The sequence below is a fragment of the Filicampus tigris genome, chromosome 6 (assembly GCF_054856515.1).
Source record: "Filicampus tigris isolate MCC_2025a chromosome 6, RoL_Ftig_1.0, whole genome shotgun sequence".
Lineage (NCBI taxonomy): Eukaryota > Metazoa > Chordata > Actinopteri > Syngnathiformes > Syngnathidae > Filicampus > Filicampus tigris.
In genome coordinates this window covers 25,981,655-26,006,210 of record NC_141222.1, presented here as the reverse complement: position 1 = coordinate 26,006,210, position 24,556 = coordinate 25,981,655, and the positions used below count along the sequence as shown (strand labels likewise).

Genomic DNA, 24,556 nt, shown 5'->3' with positions numbered 1-24,556 from the left:
ATCGTTTTCCGGTGTCACTCGCTCATACACAAAGTACACAGCCGTGTACTAAGTCGACATGTACACAGTGAATGTAAGGGTGGGAGCGATCATCGTTTTTTTTTTTTTTTTTTTCTCGATGCATCGTTCGGCGTTTGAAAAGATTCTGAATCGATTCATAAGTTTCCATGAAAAAACTCAAAGCACGCGCAAGCGATTAAGTCAAGGGGCGGAGCCGCAACGTGGCTAATGGGTGGGCCTGGAAAAATCAGGGTGGGCCTGAATATTTCTCTCACTGAGCACAATCCTCCTGTCCCGACTCATTGTGTATTCAAATAAAATGACAAAGCGAATAAAATGAAGTTCAGATCTTCCTTAGACAACCACAATTATGACATTCTTAATGTTCAATATAATAAAAAAGACAAAAGGAAACACAAATTCAAAAATAATTTCATAACAATTTACTGAAAATCTCACTGAATCTCGCAGTGTGTCAATCGCCCCTGGATTAAGTGCGTTTGTACGTCAGATGTCAATGCTAGGCTAAGCTAATACGTGACAAGATGGCGAAACAAGCAAAATCTCATACGAGCGCAGCGAAGTCAAAGTGCGAATTATAAATCATTGCTCTTCCTTGAGTTTTTTTTTGTTTTTAAGAAGGTACCAGTGTTTTGCGTGGACTGTAAAATGTAAGACAATGTAGTGATGCATCGGAATCGAATCGCAGGCGTCTGAATCGGAATCGAATCACAGGCCTCTGAATGGGAATTGAATCGAACCGTGGGCCCTTGAATCAGAATGGAGTCATAGGCCTCTGAATCGGAATTGAATCGAATCGTGGGCCTCTGAATTGGAATCGTATCGAATCGTGCGGTACCCATATTTTCCCGCCCTTAAGTGAGTGTAATAACCCCGAGGTGGGCATTTTACTCAAATTTGCGGGTCGGTCAATCGCCATCCTTCCGCCGTTCGGCTATTTGTCAAGCCGGACCAAATAGTGATCGCCGATCGGTCTTCCCTCGACGCAAACAAAAAAAAAAAGCAAATGAGGTACTTTGTGATTATCGCATGTTGCTAACATTGACGTTCATTTCAATCAATCAATCCAATTTTATTGATGTAGTACTTTTCACACATAAAAATGCAACTCAAAGTGCTGAACATTAAAAACGTCCAAAAACAGCATAAAAAGAGAACTCATTTGATTGGCTGATGAATTGGCCGGCCGACCAATGGGGCCGATGCGAATATTTCCAAAGTGTTTCCAAAGCGTTGCGTGCTCAGAAAGACGCGATTGCAGACCGTGACCCCGCGCCGTCGTCGGAGCGCGCCGCTACGCCGCTACGCCGCTACGCCGCTACGCCGCTACGCCGCTACGCCGCTACGCCGCTACGCCGCTACGCCGCCTCCTGTTTTCACTGGGAAAAAGACCACCGCACTTTTTGTCCTGCCTGCTTATCTTCTCCGAGGCCCGCAGCGCGAGGCAACGCGCGCGCGCACGAACGCACCCTTCCAGGTCTTTGTGATTTCCTTACGCGGCCACACACACACACACACACACGCAGCGCTCTCTCCATTCACCCGCGCTTATCTCTTCCTGGTTGTCTGCATCCTGCTGCTCAGCTGGAGATGACACACACACACACACACACACACACACACACGCACGCGCACACACGGGGCTCCCAAGTCATTCAAGCTTCCTTCCAAAATCACGGCTCTCAGAAAGAGCTCACACACACACACGCGCGCACACACACACACACGCATACACTGAGTCCGAGTGAGGCAGCAGGAGGTTTTCTTCACCACGAACCCAAAAGACAAAGCTTGCCTGTTGTCCTTACGACTCAGTCGAGCACATTGAATAGTTCATCCACTGTCAAAATAATAATAAGAGGATTATCTAAATAATACAGCGCTTGTAACTCAAGGGCATCAAAAACCGCGTTTGCACACCTTTGGATCAAAGATGTGATTTTGTTTCTGTGTCAAAGGTGGATAGCATGTTGCGACTAGCATCAAATTAATCGTCTTTGAAACCTACGTCGGGTTAATCCAAAGTGTCTTTGATGTTTAGAAACACACGCGCGCTAGGTTTGTCAGACTAAATTGTGTTTGTTGTCTTTGAGAAGGAATTACCCTAAATAATCAAGTTCTACGTTAGTTCATCAAAGACACATCCTTTCATGTTGATGAAAACGCACATTAAGTCGGTTGGTAAGCATCTTTGATGTTTCGCGAAAAGTCAAACGATAGGTTTGCCTAACTAAGACTTGAAATTGTGTCAAATGTCAAATCTGTTTCCACATACGTGTCTTTGATGTTTACAAAGATGTATGTCATGTTTGTCAAAAAAACTCCAGATTACCCTTAATAAAACGTATGTTAGTTGCTCAAGGACGCCAAGTTGTCTTTAACGTTTACAAAAACACAGATGCTAGGTTTGTCGAAGACCAATTTGTCTTTGATATTTAAGAAAGTACGTAGGACACACTTGTTGCAGACTCAAAAAGAATTGAAATTGGATTCATTTTCAAATGCATTGCGGACGCTCGCGTGTTTTTGACGTTGATGAAAACACACGCTAGGCTTGTTGAAAATTAATTTGTTTTTGATGTTTAGGAAAATACGATATTCAGATTGTATTCAATTTAAAAAAAAATCACTGAAGGTTTTTGAAGTGTTTTGGATGTTTTACGAAAACACTTGTGTTAGGTTTGTGGAAGACCACTTTGCAGAGCTGGGCATCGTCCCTCCGCCCCCGAGTTGCCGTCCTGCGTATTTAATCGACCCACATGGCCCCGGCCCGCCCCTCATCGGCGACAGCCAATTGGCGTCGAGAACGTCATTATCGCATCACACGCAGGTGCTGCACCAGCAGACAATGCCGCCAAAAAATATCAAAGGCGTTTTTTTTATTTTTTTTTTAATGTTAACAAAAACACCTGCGTTAGCTTTGTTGAATTTGCGTATTAGCTTTAGCGGACACCAAAATAGCCTTTGATGTTTACGAAAATCCCTACGACAGGTTTTTCGAAGGCGCAAAATTGTCTTTGATGCTTACGAAAACGTGTGCATTTGCTCTTTGGCGACAGCCGGCGTTGCTCTCTGGCTCCTGGTCAGGAAGGAAACGTCGCTGGCGCTCATGTGGCTTTAAACAGGATTTTCCCGAGCGGAGCGCGGCTAGCTTCCGAAGTCCTCCTCAGGATTCCCGCCTCAGCACAAAACGCCTCGACTGTTTTCTTTTGCTCATTGTTTTCCGCGGCGTGGGTGGGCGGGGTGGTGGTGGGGCTGCTCGGTGAGGATTAGTGATGAGTCGGCGATTCCGTCTCACCTGCCGCGCGCCCGCCCGCCCGCTCGATTGGCGATCAATATTCAATGTGCGCACGTGCTTCTGTCTGCTTTATTTGGAAGGCAAAGTCACCTTCGGTTGTTGTGTGTTTTTGTGGAGGCAAACACCACAATGAAGACGCACACGTGCAGTGGATATAATACTCATACCGACTAATACCTTATAAGCGCATTTATTGGTCAAATGATGGAATTGAGAAGACTCAAAATTGTCTTTTGGTGTGAAGGTGAGTGCGAATGCTTGGTTACCTTTAATACTAAAAAAAAAAAAAAAAATCACAGAAAAAAAAATAATAGTCATGATTATTTTTGATCGATATAAAAAAGCACGAATAACAAACACGATCATTCACTGAATTCAAAACTTTGAATTTACTCCACTGCCAAAATTCACCTTTGATTATAATATGAAAGAACAGTCAGAAAATGATTTAATAAGTAAAATAATATATTCAAAATAACAACAGTAAAGAACAATAAATAATACTTGAAGTAATATTAGATTTTTCAGTGACTATTGTGTTCATGCTTTTTAGACTTTTTATTCAATAATTATAAAAAAACGGATAATTATTATTATTTAAAATGTTTTAATTATGACAACATAGTTAAAATAATAATGTTGATGCCGGACAATTTTTATAGTAAATTTTGTAACTTTTTCAAAAAGTTATTTATTTATTTATGGTTTTATTTGTGGTTTTAATTATGACAAATTTACAAACCCCCATGACAGCCCCCAAATTTACAAACCCCCATAGTAGAAAACTAAATCAAACTCCAGAAAATTATTCAAATATTTTTTACATTGTTTTTCATTTTCAAATAAGATAAAATAAAACATAAATAATTAAGTTGTAAAGATATATTTGAGTAAATTACAATTTTTTCAGACAGCATTAGTTTTCTTATAGAAATGTGATCACTTGAATTATTTACTACATTACGACAACTTTACATTTGAAAATAAAATAACATTTTAAAAATTTTAGACACATTCAGTTCATTTATTTTGATTTTTTTTTATGGCAGTTGTTGCTTTTTTAAAATCCATTTCATTCTAGTTTTTCTCCTGGGCGACTTAGGGCAAAGACTTCGCTGTCCGTAGTTGCAACTAAAAGGCCAGAAGGCTTAAATGACTAAAAAAAAAAAAAGCTACTTCACAATTAAGTCATGCCTCTGCATTAACTATAAATGACATATTGCAACTAACATCCATCTTGAGCTGCTCACTGTCAGCCATTGTAGAGCCGCCCCGAACCACTCACTGCGGATCAACAAGCAGCTTGTACAATGATTATTTTCAGGGCAAAAATCCTCAAACGGGGCAAAGAGATTATCTCTTTTTAATATGATGCTACGTTCACGGCCAAATGCGCTGTATTAATATTACGATGCTGCACATGGAGTGGCACATGCACACATTTCAGTCAGCCTGCGTGCGGCGTGACCTCATGTTTGAACTCTAATTCGCCACTGCAGTGCACTCCAAATAAAAACAGCAAAATCAACAGATGAATACATTTTTGAAAGAACGACACCATAAACGACAAGAAAAAAGGGAAACTTTGGGTGCTGACTAATACATGGAAAGTGTGCGTGGTTGACCTAGTTTTATTACTCCAGCAAGTACAGTATACTGATCCTGAGTAACAAGCTAGGAGACTGACTAATACGTGGAAAGTGGGGAACTGACTATTATGTGGAAAATGCCCTGGTTGACCTTTTTTTTTTTTTTTTTTGTAATAAGATGGTTAACACTCCAATAAATAGACACCTCCTTAGTAACAAGTAATGGGACAGATTACATCGCATGTGCCCTGGTCAACCTTGTTTATGTTTCATTACTCCAGCAAGTAGACACAATCTTAGTAACAACAAGTTAAGAGACTGATTAATACATGGAAAGTGGGGAACTGACTATTTAAAAAGAGTGGCCTGGTTGTTTGTGTTTGGGATGGTGTTTGACTACTCCAACAAGTAGACAATATCCTAGTGACTGAGTGCTGAGCGATGCATGGAAACCAACTCGATCATTTGTGATTAATACAGCTTGCTATTCCAGCAAATACACACATCATTAATATCAGTTGAGTCGAAAGACTGATACATGCAAAGTGGGGTACTAACTAATTCATGGAAGGTGGGCCAATTGATCTCATCTGTTAGTTGATACGTCCATAGATACACGAGACTGACTAACAAATGGAAAGCATCCCGGTTGACCTTGGTGATAAAGGTGTTTTACGACTCCAGCAAGTAGACACCTCAGTCAACTTTGTTTGTGGTTGTTTATTCCAGCAAGTAGACCCTTCCTTTGTAAAAAGCTATGGAAAATACTTTACATCGTCGATGATGATGATTTACAGCAAGTAGACCGATCCTTAGTAACAAGCTGAGGGAGTGACTAATATTTGGAAACCTAGTTTGTGATAAAGTTGGCTTACTACTCCAGCAAGTAGACTGATCCTTAGTCTCAAAATCAATTAGCCGACCAAACTGAGACACTTGAAAGAGGACGGGAATTTTCAAATGGAACAAACAATGATTAAGACGACCTTGATGGTTTGCTGTTGGCCCAATGTATGGGCTGTAAAGAAAAAAAAAAATATATCAAATCCCAAGTGCTCCGAGAGGACTTTGCATTTTATAGTATTAGAAGCGTTTGCGACAGCAGATAGAGGAGGCCCGAAGTGTTGAATATTTCAGCGTGTAAAAGTGTGAGCGTGAGTCACAGTGTGCGAGTCACAAGAGTTCACACGTGGAACATCGCGTCACTTCAGGTCAAGCATCCAGGTGGGATTTTTCACAAGTGGCTTTTGCCTTTTCTTTGGCTTTTTTTTTTTGTGTGATTCCAACATTAAAGGGTAAAGTAAAGGTGATGTTTACTGTCAAATGCGATGATAACCGCAGAACAGGAAATAGAACTTAAATGTGCTGATGAACGTGAAACAGGAAATGGAACTTATTGAAAAATGTGATGATAACCGTAGAACGGGAAATGTTACGAAAAACGCAATGATAAATAAATATAGATCGGGAAATACTTTGTAGTGAAAAATGTGATGATGAACATGTCATTAAATGGAACTTGTAAAATGTGACAATAAATGTAAAAGAGGGAAATGTTGAAAAAAAAAATGTGGTTGAGAAACGTAGAAACGGCAATGGAACATACTACGATATGTGACGGTAACCATAGAACAGGAAATGGAGCCTATTGGACCGCCGCCCCTTGACAGCTGGAGTTTGGTGCATCGGCCCGCGCATGTGTGAGTGCATGCGGATGTTGACCTTCTCCATGCACACGCTTGACTTTGCGCTATTTACAGCCACACTGTGGCTGCATTCACAGCACCAAGTCAAATCCATTCGTCTTCTTCTCCTTCTTCTTCTTGCGTCAGCTTCTTTTTCTGCCCTATGGAAACATTTTCCTTGAAGCCGCCTCACCTTGCATCACCATTTCCCTCGCAATAAGCAGCAATTAGACAACACTGACGGATAAAAAAATACAGCAATACGCACTCACATGTATTCTTTATCCTCCGCGATGATTGACTAATATTAGCGCTTCTTCCTGAGTTATTTACAGTAGAAGAAGAAGAAGTTTATTGGAAAGATAATCAACGAAGATCAACTGGTAGCACAACGCAGTCTGAACATTGCTGTTAGTTTGTCAGTCATCAATTGGTTAAGTTAGTTAGTTAGTTCATGAGTGAGTCAGTCAATCGGGTAGTTAGTCAATCAGCTAGTGAGCTAGTCGGTCAATTGGTTAAGTTGGTCACTGTACTTATTTTATAGTTATAGATGGTCAGTCGGGTAGTCAGTCAGGTAATTAGTCATTCAAGTAGTCTACAATTGGTTAAGTTAGTCAATCAGTCAGCTAGTCATCAATTGGTTAAGTTAGTCAGTTAGTTCATCAGTGAGTCAGTCAGCTAATTAGTCAATCAGTCAGTCATTGGTTAAGTTAGTCAGTCAGTTACTTAGTTACACAGTCGTTCAGTTATTCAGGTTGTCAGTCAATCAGTGAGTTAGTCGGGTATTTAGTCATTCAGGTAGTTGTCAGTTGGTTAAGTTAGTCAGTCGGCTAGTCAATCAGTTAGTTTACCAGTGAGTCAGTCAGTCAGTTGGTCAATCGCTTGAGTTAGTTAGTCAGTCAGTTACTTAGTTAAGTCATTGAGTTATTCGGGTCATGAGTCAGTCAGTAAGTTAGAAGGCCCACCTGTGGTTGAGCTCTTTTGAGAGACGGTCTGCAACGACATCAGTCAGTCAGTCAGTCAGCTCATCGGTCAATTCAGTAACCCTAACCCAGTCAGCCGACCAGTTAGTTCGAAACCAGTCAGCCAGCTGGTTTGTTGGTTAGTGAGCCAGCCAGGTTGTTAGTCAGTTAGTTAGTTAGCCTTTTGTAAGTTGATGAGTAAGTTTTTCAGTCCGTCAGTCAGCCAGCCAGTCTGTCAATCGGGTCGGTTCGTGAGGCAGGTCATCAGTCAGTCAGTAAATTAGTTAGTTCCCTGGGGATTTAGTTGGTTTATCAGACAAAGACAGTCAGGTAGTTAGTTAGAAATTCAGTTAGCAAGTTGGTCAGATGGACTCAGTCAGTCAGCGAGTCAATCGGTCAATTCATCAGTCTTATTAGTCAGTCAGTCAGTCAGTTAGCATTGCCTGACCCTGTAGCATCTGACTCCAGAGTCAACACTTTGCTGCATCGTTTGCCAAAAAGTCACCCTCACCCATTTACCGTGCGACTGGTGCGTTCGGCGCGTGCCGGTTTTCTCAGTTTCCCACGATGCTACTGACCAGCCCAATGCAAGTAGAGCAGAGCTGTGTGAAGGAGGAGCAGGCCAGGCTGGGAGGAGGAAAACAAAACAGGAGGGCGGAGACAAGAGGACATCAGGGGCAAAAGGATTAAGACATGGCCTGATATCACTCTGTGGTTAGACCGCGGCAGACAGGCTGAGGGGGAGGCGGACGGTTCTGTCATTGCTCATGCCGGCGGAAGCTCCTCACACCTTCTACAGACCCCTCAAAGCAACCGGAAGAGTTATCGTCCGTACCGCGATTGGACGGCTTCGCCGTACAGTAGCACGTAGCAATCATCGCGCCGGTACCGCTGACAGCACCTCTGACCACCGTCATCTAACAAATAACGCTAAGATAAAACTCTTTGGTTCAAATACATTTTTTTATTTCCAACAAGGCATCTATTTTACATTTAAGATAACTACAATAAATAGCTAATCAACATTGATTGAATAATTAACTTGCTAACTGACTATCCATCCATCAGTCCATCTAGCTAGCTAGCTAGCTATCTACTATCCAACAGACAAAACTCTTGGTTCAAATACATTTTTTATTTCCAACAATGCATCTCTTTTACATTTAAGATAACTACAATAAATAGCTAACCAACATTGATTGAATAATTAACTTGCTAACTGACTATCCATCCATCCATCTAGCTAGCTAACTAGCTAGCTATCCAACAGACAAAACCCTCGGTTCAAATACATTTTTTTATTTCCAACAATTCATCTCTTTTACATTTAAGATAACTACAATAAATAGCTAACCAACATTGATTGAATAATTAACTTGCTAACTGACTATCCATCCATCCATCTAGCTAGCTAGCTAGCTAGCTATCCAACAGACAAAACTCTTGGTTCAAATACATTTTTTATTTCCAACAATTCATCTCTTTTACATTTAAGATAACTACAATAAATAGCTAATCAACATTGATTGAATAATTAACTTGCTAACTGACTATCCATCCATCCATCTAGCTAGCTAGCTAGCTAGCTATCCAACAGACAAAACCCTCCGTTCAAATACATTTTTTATTTCCAACAATTCATCTCTTTTACATTTAAGATAACTACAATAAATAGCCAACCAACATTGATTGAATAATTAACTTGCTAACTGACTATCCATCCATCTAGCTAGCTAGCTAGCTAGCTATCCAACTGACAAACTTCCTAGCTGTCTAACTAACGAAGCAACTAACTAGTTAATTGACTCACTCGGTGACAGACTGACTCACTGACTAAAGGGTATAAACCCTAACTCTAGCTAACAAATAACTGACTACTAACTAACCAACTACTGAATGACCTGCAAAAAAAACCCAACTGACTGAGCACTCATTAATCAACCAACCAATTTACTAACTAGCTTACTGACTTGCCAACTGCCTACCAACCAGCCAGGTACTAACTAACTAACTAACTGACTGACTGACTGACTGAAGGACACTGTTGGCGCAGTTTGGCCGCGTTCAAGTGATTTGTGGTTGTTGCAGTTGCATTCTGGGGCGACATCGCCTTAGACGAGGAAGACCTTGCCATGTTCCAGATCGACAGGACCGTAGACCTGACGCACACCCTGCAGGGGCACACGTCGGGTGAGTGAGGCGGGGCTTCACGTAGCCACGTCCACGCAAAGATTGCTCACTCCTGATTTTTGTACGCGTTTGTGTCAGGTGGTCCGGAGGAGCACCGAGTAGCGAAAAAGAGAGCCTCGTTGTACCTGCTGCTGGAGAGGATACGACATTTCGGCTTGGGTAAGATGACGCTCAAGCACCCGATGGAGGAAGGCACTCGGTGAAACTCACACCACCGCCAAGGCCAAACGATCAGTCATTCCATTTAGGAATTATGAAATTCCACCCCAGTCCTGTAGGTGGCAGTAATCCTCAATTTAAAGCCACGCACAATAAGAAGCTTTTGTCACCACAGTACCAAGTGAAATTCAACAAGGGCATAAACGCTCCCATTTGCACATCATGTCAAGGTTAGAGTTTCAAATTAGGGTTTGAAGACAGTGTTAGGGTTTCAAGGTAGGGTTTGAAACAAAGGTCAGGGTGTCAAATTAGGGCTTCAAGCCTGATTTGGGGTTTTAAATTAGCGTTTCAAGCCTGGTGTATGGTTTTAAAATCATCATTGCATGGTTAAGGCTTCCAGCCTGGGATAGGGTTTCAAAATAGGGCTTCAAGTCAGGGTTAGAGCTTTAAAGCAGGGATTTGAAACTACGGTTTTCAAATTACGGTTAGAATTTCAAATTAGGATTTCGGGACTAGGTTAGGGTCTCAAAGTATAGTTAGGGTTTCAAATTAGGGTTGGAGTTTAAAATTAGGGTTTCAAGACAGTTTTAGAGTTTCAAAGTAGGGATTTAAACAATGGTTAGGTTTGAAAATGAGGGCTTCAAGACTGTTTTAGGGTTTGAATTAGGCATTTAAATCTAGCCTTGGTTTCAAATTTGGGATAAATTCAAATTAGGATTACGATTTCAAACAGTGAGATTTCAAACCAGGGATAGGGTTTCAAGTTAGGGGTCTGAATTTTAAATTGTACGACCTTAGGAAAAATTGAGTAGACTAACTGCAAATGCTCTCCAATGTTAATGTCTTTTTTATTAAGACACAGCTCGTCATTCATTCAACAAAAATCTCCCGCCACAACGAGCTCTGGTGCAGTCTTAATGGATCGTTAACCACCCTAAACCTAAACGTGGATGTCGTTTTGTAGACTTTCTCCCGAAAAACTCCAGTCACAAGAGCCAAAGCGGCAAAAGCCTCAAGTCGGGATACGCCAGCAAGAGCCGCTTTGCTCGAGCGGCCACCTCGCGAGCCGAGAGGATCTGGCCCGGGGGGGTCATCCCCTACGTCATCGGCGGGAACTTCACCGGTAAGATTGTGTAAGATTGAACAAATTCAACTCAAACTTACTTTAGAGGTGCAACAATTAATCGACAACGAATCGATTATCATACAAATCGGTTATTTCTGATAATCGATTAGAACCATTTAGATGCATTTATTGATGAAAAATTCTACATGAAAACTAACAGTAATAAAATGAAATCAAGCATTTTGGAAAAAACAAAAACGGACAAAATTGCTCTGGAAACTCATTAAAACGAAATGAACTTAAAACAAAACAAAACTGGGGAACTGGCAGTGAATGAGTTAACAACTCCAAGCAATAAGCCTCTCGGTCTATTCTGCAACACTCGGGCAACATCTGCGCAACACATCCACGTCCAATCAGGTGTAAAAAAAAAACAAACTCTTGTTTCCTCACACTTTTCGTAGGCCACATGTTTGATTATTTAGTAGTCACACTCAATACATAAGCACAAAATAGTTCAAATGTCACTGCTAATTAAGCCAAACTTATTATGCGAGGATGATTTTTAACAGGACGTTGGGGTCAATTTTGCCCCAACTCGCCCAAATGTTGAATTGTGGAATGCCGCTTGATGCCGGTTGAACACTAGCTAGTTGGCTCGAAACACCCAAATTCAAGAAATACCTTGGAAAATTGTTCCTCAATGTATTTTTTGTTCATATTTTTGGGTGTCTGGAACCCATTCATTGGATTTCCATTATTTCCCATGGGAAATATTGCTTTGGATTTCGTACGGTTGGGTTTGGGTCCGACTTTCTGAAACAGATTCAGTCATGCCATCCACTGTATTTATCCATCGTCGCTACATGCCGACGTGCGCTCCTTAATATTTAATAATTAATGATAATAATAATTAAATGCTGAATCGGATTTGAAATGCTGCACGTAGAGAGTGGTGTCAGATTTATGTGCTGCGTCACAGTTTTATCAGAGCTTTTGATTGGCCCCAAAGCTAAAGTAAAGAGCAATAAGTGACTTTGCGTGTTTGCTTTATTGGTGTCTCGGTCCTCGTATGTACTGTATGTATATGCTTTGAAAAAAAAACAAAAAACAAACATGCTATGGCATAAGAATTTATTGTTCTTTTCAATGTATTTTTAAGAAGCCAAAGTTATAGCTCGCGGACACCCCAGTTTGAAAACCAATGCAAGTGTGTGTGTGTGTGTGTGTGTGTGTGTGTGTGTGTGTGTGTTTTACAGGTAGTCAGAGGGCCATGTTCAAGCAGGCCATGCGTCACTGGGAGAAACAAACGTGTGTAACTTTCATCGAGAAGACTGACGAGGAGAGCTACATCGTGTTCACCTACAGACCATGTGGGTGAGTATGTGAAAGTACACAGAAAATATATACTGTGTATATGTATATATACACGGATGTGTGTGGGGGCGTGTGCGCGTGTGTGTTCAGGAATGACCTTGTCACAGTGTGAGACGATACGCTCACTCAACAATGGCTCCACTTTCCTTCCTGTCCCGCTTCTGTTTCCACATCCCGCCAATCACACGGCGGGCTTCTAAGTGTTTGTACGCTCTCCGTGTTTCCTCGTGTGTGCGTGCGCGTGTGTGTGTGTTCGCACTGTTTCACATTGTTTGGCGCATCAGCGGGATGGCGGCGTCTTAAAGGTGTTTGCGACCTTCATTTGTCCCCAAGCCAAAAGGCATGAAAGGAGGCCTATAACGCTACTCGATACATCACAATATTACGCATTAACACCTATTATTTTTATTTTTTATTTTACACGTTGCACGCATTGTAGCAAGAACTTTCGTGGGATTCCGAGTTGTTTTTGCAGCATCAGAGCAATCTGATTTGACGTTTCATAAGAAAGTAATGCCGTGGCATAATTTTTGCTAGTTATAATCTCAGCGCAGGCACGTGCAGACATTTTTGGGGGCAGGTGCTCAAGACAAAAAAAAGGGGCACCACTGCCAAAATTATTCATGCAGCAGTTTTTTTTTTTCTGGTAACACAATCAACGCAGTCAATATTTCAACTATCAACAAAGGAGGAAAGGAGTGGGAAAAAAAAAGGGCACTTCTTTTATCCAGGGCAAAAGGGCAGGTGCTAGAGCACCACCTAGTGGATGTGTGCGCACATGCCTGATCTCAACTTTTGATTTTCTGATAAAAACAACCCAATATTTCGGAATTACTGCAGTAAAAGTAATAGCACACACGTCCTTAACAAATCACAAATTTTATATTTGATTTGATGAGAATTGGTTAAGAAACAGCGATGCTATAGCGCGCCGTTTAAAGGTTTTCTAAAAAATGTTTTGCTTTGAAATGTTTTGGGGTAAATTCATGACTGCGTTTTCATTTGGTCTCAGGATTTTTTATTCCTTTTGCTTTGAAATTCATGATTCAGATTCCAAGTTGTTCTTCTGAGATCAGAGCAATCTGACTGGATGCTTTGTAAGCGCTTGGAGGCAGTGCCATGACCTTTTGTAGTCGCAATCTCGATTTTAAGACTCCGATATTTATAACAAACACTTCCCGAAAAAAAACCCAACAACACACATTTTGTTCTTGATTTGAAGTTGATGAGAAATAGGGATGCCATTCTTTGCCGCCGTTGCACTTATTTTTTGTTACGATGATTTCTTCATCCTGTCGGCACTTATTGACACTTCTTTATTTTTTTCATGCACAATAACATCAACGTCAGCAGTTGCACGAGTATTAAGCCTCGCAAGGGGATGACATTCATTCATGTGAAATATATTGGAGCTTTTTTTCTTAAAGGGATTTTTTTTTTTTTTTTTTTTTTAAATGCTAATCCTCGCACACATCCAGGCGAGTTAAAGACGTGTATATCAACCGACGATGATGATGGCCGCGTCGGAGATTAAACCCTTTTTAATCGGATGGACAAAATACACGTGTGCCATGGGGGGAGGAGGGTGGGGGGGGGAGACAGACGGTCGGACAAAAAGAAACGCGAGGCGGAAAAAATGAGTGGCGCGGATCACGCCATTGCACAGATGAATAAATTAAAGAAACAAAGTGCCAGATCCCGATCCCAGCTCGCCGGATAACTTTAATCAGATTTGTTAGCCTGGCACGGATATCTCGGCGAACCAGAAAAGGAGAACTTTTGTGCGCGTGTGGGTGATATGTGAACTCTCACGGCTTTCACTTATGAAACGGCGGCGCTATCGGAGCGTTGTAATGGAAATAAATAAATCCTGCAAGCTTTTCCTCTGCTGGATGGAGTACGAGGCAGGAAATCCTGAGTCTTTGTGCGTGCATGCGTCAAAATGTGTAACATTTGACCGGCAAATTTGACCCCTTTTCACACTTCACAGCCATTAAAAATAGCCTGAATGCCATTAATTCAACCTGAAATTGAAGGACTTTTCTCAACGTGACCCAACGACATAAAAGTAATAATAGTAAAGCAGCACTGGGCAAAAAATTGACCTTAATAAAAAAATGTCACAACTCTTTTGGTGAAACATTGACTTACAAGTAGTTGAATGGGACTTTTGTCATGCCCTGGGGGGGGTCTGAATCGTTTTTACTGGCACAAAGCAACTTTGAGGAGGATGGGAGCAACCCTGGCACACCAAAAAATACAAACGTCCTGAATTGCTTCACGGCGTACTCACTTCCTTCTTTCGTTATAAGGACGGCTTAGGATTTCACGACACTGCGCGCTGGCCCGCATGGGAAACGTGGTTGATTTTTGTCCAAACACTACCACTTTTGTCCACATGGCGCCGCCATAATCAACAAAAACTGACACGACACAGTGTTGCTTTAAAACATTTATTCGTACGAATGCCACAAAAGTTCGTGTAGGCTAAGGCTGTTACGAGTCAAATTTGACAGTGGGGACAGTAGGGCTGCTCGATTATGAAAAAAATATGAATCGTACAGAAGAAGGAAGGTCAAACAGTAGTTTGAGAATTGTGGTTTACTTAACTTTATTACACAATACTTGGTGACCATTTTTTTCAATGATTATTTTGCACTTGACAAATACTTCATATCGTCGCTGTCCCGTGAAAAACACTTATCTCCAATTTTGGAAACTTTTTTAATTTTCACATTAATGCGATGTCTGTAACGCGGAAAAACACCATTCATGTGAAACTAATAAAGTGAAAAAAAAATGGAGATAAGTGTTTTTCACATGACGAGCGGAGATATATTCGAATGAAACAAAAACGAAAAAATAAAAATAAAAGCGAATAAACACGAACAAAGCTGCTTTAAAAAGTAATTCAAACAAACTGAATTTCAAAACTAAAAGTCAAATCGAAATGAAAACGAACTATAATAACCCCGCCTGGAACATAGTAAGCGTGCATGGGAAATGAATAGTATGCACGGGTTAAAGCGCCTGCCCAAAACTCTGCTTAGGTGTTGCTCCTACGTGGGTCGCCGCGGCAACGGGCCCCAGGCCATCTCCATCGGCAAGAACTGCGACAAGTTTGGCATCGTGGTGCACGAGCTGGGCCACGTCATCGGATTCTGGCACGAGCACACGCGGCCCGACCGCGACGACCACGTCACCATCATACGCGACAACATCCAACCAGGTGAGAACCGCGCTACCCACAATGCACCTGGCCTCGCCGCTTCAAGGAAAAACGGGACTTACCTCTTGGGAACCGAGAAGTGTTTATTGGAGGGAGGTGTTTATTCTATTTGTTTCTATTGGAATGGTGCGCCCAACAGCTACAAAAGTTCCAAGGTACTTATGAGTCATACGGTCAACTGCCGATGTCATAATAAAACATTTTTCGACTGTGCGTGTGTGTGCGTGTGCGCTTCACCCAGGTCAGGAGTACAACTTCCTGAAGATGGAGCCGGGCGAGGTGAACTCTCTGGGCGAGCCGTACGACTTTGACAGCATCATGCACTACGCCAGGAACACCTTCTCACGGTAAACCGCTCCACATCGTGAGGATTTGACTTCAAGTTAAAGCATTAACCATGGAGATTAATTTCAGTTTTGAAAAAAAAATGGTTAGCGCGGGTTTTGTTTCACGTCCTGTGGCAGCTTCCCTCTGCTCGCTTAGCAGCCAAATTTAGAGAAGCGTCACTGTCAAGAAGACGGACTTTTGCGTAGTTTTGTTTTGAAAAGTTGCTTGATGGCTCATTGGCAAAATCCGAAATAATCTGCGCACTTTGCAAAGCCAAATTCAAATACCATAATAGTTGCTGAAAGACGTATCTTTGGTGTGTCGTTCAACAGGTGTATTTTACAGGAAAAGAATCGTGTTCAAGGATCTAAGAAAGCTATTAGATCAAAATATACTTCAAATATACTATATTTTTTTGCCCTATCAATTCCAAGATTTTACTCAGGTAAATATCGATTCTAAGCTTTGTAAAAAATTGTAGTTAAAAAAAATCCGATTAATCGCGATTAATCATCAAAAATGTTGCGATTAATTAGTTAAAAAAAGGTTAATCGCTTGACAATTCTTCTAACGTTGTCAAAAATGGATTTGCAACAAAGCACATGGAGTCATACCTCGTATGAAAGCCTTCGACGAGGACTTTCCAGATTTGTGATTATTTTGTCAATACGTCCTCATATGACGCCCTGATCAAAATTAAAAAATTTTCCTGCTCGAGTTAGTTTCCGAGCCTGGGTTAGGGTTTCCAAACAAGGACATTAACAATGTCAAAAGTCACTTAGCAGCAAAAGCCAAATGTATTTGAAGGTATCGATTGACAACCTTTGTGATCTGTAATTATTCCCCCCCCCCCCCCCCCATCTGCGGACACAGTGACCCAAAAACATGTCAACATGAAAATATGCTGATTTGTATTCCAACTCATGTTATTCCATTGTGAAGGTGTTCCTGATGACTCGGCCTTTGCATGACTGTGGACTTGATGTCGCCATTTTGGATTGAAATCCTTCAAAATTGCTCTTTGTGTGTGTGTGTGTGTGTGTGTGTGTGTGTCTTCAAGGGGGATGTTCCTTGACACCATCCTTCCCTCCAGGGACGAAAATGGCGTCCGGCCTGCGATTGGCCAGCGGACTCGACTCAGCAAAGGAGACATTGCACAGGCAAGGAAGCTCTATAGATGTCCAGGTACTTATTACGTTTACTTTGACACTGTTTTGCGTATGTGTGCATGGACGTGTTACTTTGTGTGTGGAAGAGGAGCTTCAACAGTGTAACCGCTTCCGTAGGGCGCGCGCGTTCACTTGCACACGTCACGCTCCGATCGCCTCATGCGCACGTTTTGACATTCCTTCGGTCCCTGACCAGCCAGCCTCACGTCATTTAGTTTGAATTTGTCGCTAAGGTTTACGATCTCATCTGTTGAAACCCCCCCACACACACACACGCGCGCACACACGTCATGAGAGGTCGTGCGTGTCCTGAACTGAAAGACAAAACTGTGCACACATCGGCCAAACAATTATCTAATGACGTCCGATACAAGAGCTGCATAAAAAAAATATATATATATCCACGCTTTCGATTGCCACAAATGATCAAGTCAGTAACTAGGTCAAAAATCTCATACCTCATATTAAAAGTCTTGATGAGGACTTTCCATACCTGTAATTATTTCATCACTATGCTGATGACACAATGGACCCCCGCCCGCTCCCAATAGTTACTTTGACAGTATACCCTAACATGTCAGTAAAACCACATAGAATAAAACATTTGAATTAAAAATGTCACTCATTGCAGCCTCTTATTTAGTTACCAAATGAAGGTCAAATGAGGTCATCGTTTTTGCCACAATTGCTAACCAATTGTCCCCAAATCTCGTGGCGGCAACTAAAAAGTTGTTTGCCCCTCATGTGATTTGATTTCACGGCAATTGATTTTTGACAATTGGGAGTTTCCCGAACATAACAGTAGCGAGGTGAAAAATTGTCATACTTAACAATCTCGATGAAGGCTTCCCAGCTATGGAATTATTTTCTCAATATAGACTAATATGATAACACCATGACCCCGACTCATGGCTTTTGACCCCCAAAACCGCACGCAAATGCAAATAGGAATAAGCGACATAATTCCATTCCAATCCGGCTGTTCTTGCTACGTTGTTTTCTGCGTGAACATATCGGATGAAAACAAAGGCGTAACTCTGCAGTGTGTGTCTTAAAGCGTGCGGAGAGACCCTGCAGGACTCCACAGGCAACTTCTCATCTCCTGGCTACCCCAACGGATACCCTTCATATACTCACTGCGTGTGGAGAATATCTGTTACGCCGGGAGAGAAGGTACACACACATGCGCGCACGCGTGAGCCACCACAGCACAAGTGAGTCACAGTGACCCGCATTGCAGAAATTAGGTTTTGGCAAACTTCCCAAAAAAAAAAAAAAAAAAAGACTCATCGGCTTTTCTGTGATGCTACACATTACGACGGATATGAATGGACGCAGAGTTTCATTGAGTCATCAAACGGATTTGGGGAAAATTCAAGGTTTTAAAAAGCATTAAATGCAATGTCCGGAAGGAGTAATTAAATGGAAGGTTGCTACAACGCTCAAAGCGGTCTGCATGGGCACTCCCAGACCCCGTTGAGAGCCAAGAGCGGATGCCCGGCTTGTCACTTGGAGTGGCGCCAAGTCACCTGCCCTTTAGACTTATGCGTATTTAATTGAGTAACCCTTGAAGATCGTTTGTGTAACATCGTTGGTGTCATTTCTGGCTCGTTTGCAGGAAAGCTAATGACAATGTGCATCAGTATAAAACATAACTACGGTAAGGCATATGTGCAAAGGAGTCGCTATAACATAATTTAGCAATAATAGTTATGATAAAAATCCAAATATTTGTGGAGGCCGTTAACAAAATGGGCAGGAGTCCATGAGTTGCTTCATGTTCCAGTTAATTTGCTCTTAATTTGAAAAGAAAAACACACTGTTCCTGACACCAACGTCCACCATGAAACCCTGATGCCCCCTACTGGCAGAAAAATTACCTTGACACAAATCTGACTCCACGTTTCACGCTTCTTTTAACTGTCTATCTTTTTAACTTCAAATAACTTTATGAATTACTGTACCACTGAACTAAAAGACACAAACACGTTTGTGTCAGGTCAACACGTTTGTTCACTTTTAGGTTAATTAACAAGAGCATGAAAAACTTGAAAAGACAATTTATTGATTGGGTGGATGGATGTACATCTAGAGCAGCCGTGCGACCAACAACAGACGCATGTAAGTGCGAGTGATCTGCGATTAATCATGAGTTAACTGGAAATCTTGCAATTAATTATGATTAAAAACTTTAATTGACCGACATATGTATAATCGACTATTAATCGATGAAAGAGGTCGGCGTTTGACCATCATTTGCCTCCCATCTCGGAATCCACCTACGCAACTCGCGACTGGTTTTGTACACAGTACACATCGGCACATGAACACACACGTACACACGTAGGGGTGACACACTCAAGTGTAGCGAATAAAAGTGACGAGCAACAAAAACGAGGGAAAGAAGAACATTCCCACTCTTTGACTTTGTTCGACCACAGATCGTGTTAAACTTCACCACCATGGACCTGTACAAGAGCAGCCTGTGTTGGTACGACTACATGGAGGTGCGCGACGGCTACTGGAGGAAAGCTCCTCTGCTGGGTCAGAGGCTTGCAACACACACACACACACACATAACGATTAAAAATTGTGGTGAGTCATGAAAAAAAATGACATTTGTGTCCGTGTATGTGTGTGTGTGTGTGTGTGTGTGCGCACTCCAGGCAGGTTCTGTGGAGACAAGCTTCCTGACGTCCTGACCTCCACCGACAGCAGAATGTGGATCGAATTCCGGAGCAGCAGCAACTGGGTGGGGAAGGGCTTCGCTGCCGTTTATGAAGGTAAAAAAAATACTCTGTAATTTTGCACTTTATATAAACATACTAAGGGTACAAAAAAAAAAACTTTCCGTTCTGATAAGATTTGAGTCACAGATTGGATCGTTTTTCACAAAAAAAAAAAGATAAATACAACTTTTGCCTTAATTTCGTTTATAAAACACTTTTGCCCATAAAAAAAAAAAAAAAGATTCTAGTCAAAATTTCAAATATAGCCATTCCGACACAACTATGTGGACTGCGAATGAAAAAGCGATACAGTACATACATTCGCTGATAGCAGCTAGCGGCTAGCTGGCAACGCCCAAGACTTGCCGAAATGTTGAGAAGACAATAGTATTTGAGAGTCGGTGGATCGCCGCTATTTGCGGGGCCGTGAATACTGAAAAAAAAAAAGCCTCATATAACTGACACCCCATTGCAAAAGGATTGAAAAAATATATCTAGATTTTTTATGCATTTATTTTTAACAACCCCAAAAAATCTATTGAAAAAAACGAGAACGACCACCATAATGCATTTTACACGAATAACGGCTGTTAGCTCGCCAAAAACAATTGACTTGCTCATGGCCAGCATCGATAGTCATGATTTTATAAGCAGCATATATTTGAAACCAAATGGTGGACCAACACATAACAGATAACGACAAAAAATTACACAGGCATATATTTTTATCCCCTATGAAAATATTCCAGCAACTTAATGAGTCAGTGAAAGTAGTAGTAATAGTAGTCTATTCTTCTTCATTTGTGTCTGCATGAGTGTACTTGTTGTGCGCTTTTGCAGCCATCTGCGGCGGCGACATCAACAAAGACTCGGGGCAGATCCAGTCCCCCAACTATCCCGACGACTACCGGCCCTCCAAAGAGTGTGTGTGGAGGATCACCGTTTCTGAGGGATACAACGTGGGCCTCAGTTTCCAGGCCTTCGAGGTGATTACTTGGCTATTTCTTGTCCGAGGGCCCCTCCATCAAACGATGGGGTTACTGTCCCCCCCCCCCCCCCCCCCATTGAAGTCATATGGATAGAAAGTGCAAGTCTCATGAATGTGTGTGGGAATGTCTGGTTTGGATTTCACGCTCTTATAGGGTGGTAATCAAAGTGTGTGTGCTTACGTGTTTGTGTGTGTGCGGTCCAGGAGTCATCATGCAGCTCTTATATCAACAGCGAAAAAAAAAAAAAAAAAAAAGCTAATTGACTCCATCGTGTGCAGTTAGTTTTTTTGTAAATTTATTCATACCATACAGTTGCATGACTTTATTAATTTGCGTAATGAGTCATTGACTTTTATTGAGGAGGACGTAAAAGAATTAAAAAAAATATACATTTCCGTTATTTTTCGATTTGTATTCAATTTTTTATTTTTAATCACCCGTAGGTATATAGTGTTTCTTATATTTTAGTCATGTTATTTAACTATGTTATTTATTTATTTTGTATTGATTTATTTATTTTTTTTAAATTACAAATTTTTTCAATGTATTTTTTATTTATTTATTTAAAATATTTTTTTGCATGAATTTTTTTTAATCTATCTATTTCATGTCGGTCAGATCGAGCGACACGACAGCTGTGCGTACGACTACCTGGAGGTGCGCGACGGCCCCCTGGACACAAGCCCCCTGATCGGTCGATTCTGCGGCTACGACAAACCCGAGGACGTGCGCTCCACCGCGCACACGCTCTGGATGAAGTTTGTCTCGGACGGCACGGTCAACAAGGCGGGCTTTGCCGCCAACTTCTTCAAGGGTACGCTTGTCCTTTTTTTCATTTCCCGGTCGCATTCCAAAGAGTGTTTCACTTTTCTCATCAAGATTTAATCCTATGATGAATTTATGATTGCAAAGCAACATTTTTTTTTTTTTTGGTCAGGGGAGATTTTCCACAAAACATTTAGATTTTTCCCAATATCAAATTCTGAATGATATGACCACGGCGGCGTTTTCAGAGAAAATCCAAATGGCACCAAATGATTATACAAATGAAATATTCATGCCACGTGTGTTCCAGAGGAGGACGAGTGTTCCAAGCCGGACAATGGCGGCTGTGAGCAGAGATGCGTCAATACACTGGGAAGCTTCAAGTGCGCCTGCGATCCAGGCTACGAACTAGCGCCCGACAAAAAGAGCTGCGAAGGTAACACTGTTGATAGTCTAGCATTGACTCTGACTCCTGTAAGCGTGTCGGGAAGGAGTTGTGTCTGAAGGTGAAAAGTGTATCTGCTATACTCACCCTCAACGTTTGATGATGTGGTGTGTAGGGGAGTGGAGAAGGATTATTCCTGAAGGGGGGAAAAGGTTAGCATTGTTAACTGTAGTACGAGCGTAAAAATCAGTGAACTAGTAACTTTATTTCAAAGTAATGATGACTGGTGTAGTGACCCAAAACTTTGATGACAGTGTAGGGGAGGGGAAAGGGGGATTCCCAAAGGCGGTAAGTTCCCCCATCTGATTTTTTTGAACATTTTTAACCGTCATACAATTGTGAAAAGAAGTTGTATGATTAATATATGTATTAAATAATGTCTTCTGTACTCACCTTTATATTTGATGATGATGATGATGTAGTAGGTAGGGGAGTGTAGACGGTATAGGCCCGAAGGTGAAGACAAGATTATTGCTAACTGTACTTTGAGTGTAAAATCAGTTAACTAGTAATGTTATTTCAAAGTAGTGATGGATAGTGTGTGTGGAAAAGGAGGATTACCGAAGGCAAGAAAGTCATCCGTCAGATTTTTTTCATTCTTAAAAAAAGTCGTATGATTAGGTATAAAATAATAAGATGCGCACTCACCTTTAACTTGATGATGTAATGTGTAGGGGAGTGGAGAAGATATTCGTGAAAGCGAAGACATTTTGGAACATTATTACCGATGTGAGAAGTGTAAAAGTAGACTAACTACTGTATAATTGCACATAGTGTACCCACTGATTCCAAACTTTTCCAATGTAGTGTGTAGGAGGATCGAAGGAGGAGGGTTGCCTGAGTAACTTTTTCCCATCCCTGAATGCCAATACAAGTGTAACAACTGATTTTGGTGACGATGTAGCGTGTCGGCAGGTGGGCCGGCTAAAGGCATAAAGTGCACCTTGCTTCCACACAGCGGCGTGCGGCGGTCTGCTGTCCAAGCTGAACGGCACCATCAGCACGCCGGGCTGGCCCAAAGAGTACCCGCCCAACAAGAACTGTGTGTGGCACGTGGTGGCCCCTACGCAGTATCGCATCTCCATGCAGTTTGAGGCCTTTGAGCTGGAGGGCAACGAGGTGAGTGCAAGCCACCACCTTTGGTTGTGGTGCCCCCTAGTGGAGGTGTGACGTCACCATGTGTTGACCAGGTGTGTAAGTACGACTATGTAGAGGTGCGCAGCGGCCTGTCGCCCGACTCCAAGCTGCACGGAAAGTACTGCGGCACCGAGGTCCCTGAAGTCATCACGTCGCAGTACAACAACATGAGGATCGAGTTCAAGTCGGACAACACTGTGTCCAAGAAAGGCTTCAAGGCGCATTTCTTCTCAGGTAAGCACACCTTGATGTGGGTGCCCGTGTGTTACATAATGAAGCGCAACAAAATAGCGTGACATTACGTGGAAAAGTCTTAACGTAGCGTAATGTAACCTAGCATTGCGTGATGTAGCATAAGGTAATTAGCTTAGCACAACGTACAATAACATGCAATTGCATAACATATCATAACATAGATGGCATAAAGCCCGTGTATTCCCAACATAACAGAAAAACATATCGTAACGCGGCAAAAAAAAACAAAAAAAACATTCGGTTTTGATTAGATGACGGATTTGAGTCACAGATTGGATCGTTTTTCACTAAAAAAAGATAAATAGAACTTTGCCTCGATTTCGTTTATAAAACACTTTTGCCCGTTACTTTTGCTCGTAATGCAGCATAACGCAATGTAAACATAGAGCAATGTAGCATAACGTAGCTTAAAGTAGCACGTAATGCGGCATCATGTAACATTAGCATAATATAGCGGAGCAAAGCATAACATGGCACAAAATTATGTACAATAAATAGTATAACGTGTAACACATCATGAAGCCTGTCTATTACCAACATAACATAGTGTAGCATAACGTAATGTAGCAAAACATAACATTAACATAGCATACGATAACCTGCAATAGCATAATGTAGCATAGCATAACGTAGCTTAACATAGCAGAGCATGACATAACGTAATATGAGATGGAAAAAAAATAACGTAGCATAATATGGCATGAAATAATGTATCATAACAAAACACAACGTAGCATAACACAGCCTAGCCTCTAATCTAATCTAATCTAATCTACATCTAATTACACTCTGGTAAATTTATGACAAAAGGCGCAGTCACATTCACCTTTTTAGCTACAGGAGGGGGCCAAATTATTAGAAACACTTCTAACTTCAGCACTATTATTATTCCAACTAACTCTCCAACTAGAATCTGCAAGTGTATCTAAAGTTGTGACCGGTAAATTCATGTATGTCCTGTCTGTGTCCCGGGCCTCCGGCGGGCGTCTCCCGGGCCACCCGCGCTCTACCCTCTGTCCCCCCCCCTCCCTCGTCAGACAAGATGGCTTTGTGTCCTGACCGTTTGTTTGTGTTTGAGTCGTGCCGGAATGCAAAGCTCGGCCGCTCGGCGGCTCGAGGCCGCGTAGCCGCCGCCAAAGTGCCGGCAAGCTCACCCAAGGTTCA

The 24,556-nt window shown here is 41.8% G+C and overlaps 1 protein-coding gene and 1 long non-coding RNA gene across 2 annotated transcripts in view; one reads left to right on the top strand and one right to left on the bottom strand.

Moving 5' to 3' along the window:
• The window catches only part of tll1 (tolloid-like 1), a 42,635-nt gene that overhangs the window by 7,717 nt on the left and 10,362 nt on the right, over positions 1 to 24,556 (top strand). Inside the window, exons 3-17 of the mRNA XM_086032513.1 lie at positions 9,644 to 9,745; positions 9,824 to 9,904; positions 10,869 to 11,027; positions 12,230 to 12,347; positions 15,398 to 15,576; positions 15,818 to 15,923; positions 16,964 to 17,088; positions 18,130 to 18,245; positions 19,514 to 19,616; positions 19,739 to 19,855; positions 20,642 to 20,787; positions 21,409 to 21,604; positions 21,866 to 21,991; positions 22,959 to 23,119; positions 23,191 to 23,371. Coding sequence (XP_085888639.1) covers positions 9,644 to 9,745; positions 9,824 to 9,904; positions 10,869 to 11,027; positions 12,230 to 12,347; positions 15,398 to 15,576; positions 15,818 to 15,923; positions 16,964 to 17,088; positions 18,130 to 18,245; positions 19,514 to 19,616; positions 19,739 to 19,855; positions 20,642 to 20,787; positions 21,409 to 21,604; positions 21,866 to 21,991; positions 22,959 to 23,119; positions 23,191 to 23,371 — 2,016 coding nt within the window. The remainder of the gene's footprint in view (positions 1 to 9,643; positions 9,746 to 9,823; positions 9,905 to 10,868; positions 11,028 to 12,229; positions 12,348 to 15,397; positions 15,577 to 15,817; positions 15,924 to 16,963; positions 17,089 to 18,129; positions 18,246 to 19,513; positions 19,617 to 19,738; positions 19,856 to 20,641; positions 20,788 to 21,408; positions 21,605 to 21,865; positions 21,992 to 22,958; positions 23,120 to 23,190; positions 23,372 to 24,556) is intronic.
• LOC147146443 (uncharacterized) lies at positions 19,021 to 24,121 on the bottom strand. Its single transcript, XR_015087047.1, has 3 exons — positions 22,394 to 24,121; positions 22,088 to 22,136; positions 19,021 to 19,840 (listed from the first exon to the last, which is right to left on the bottom strand). It is a non-coding gene; the product is annotated as an uncharacterized LOC147146443 (long non-coding RNA).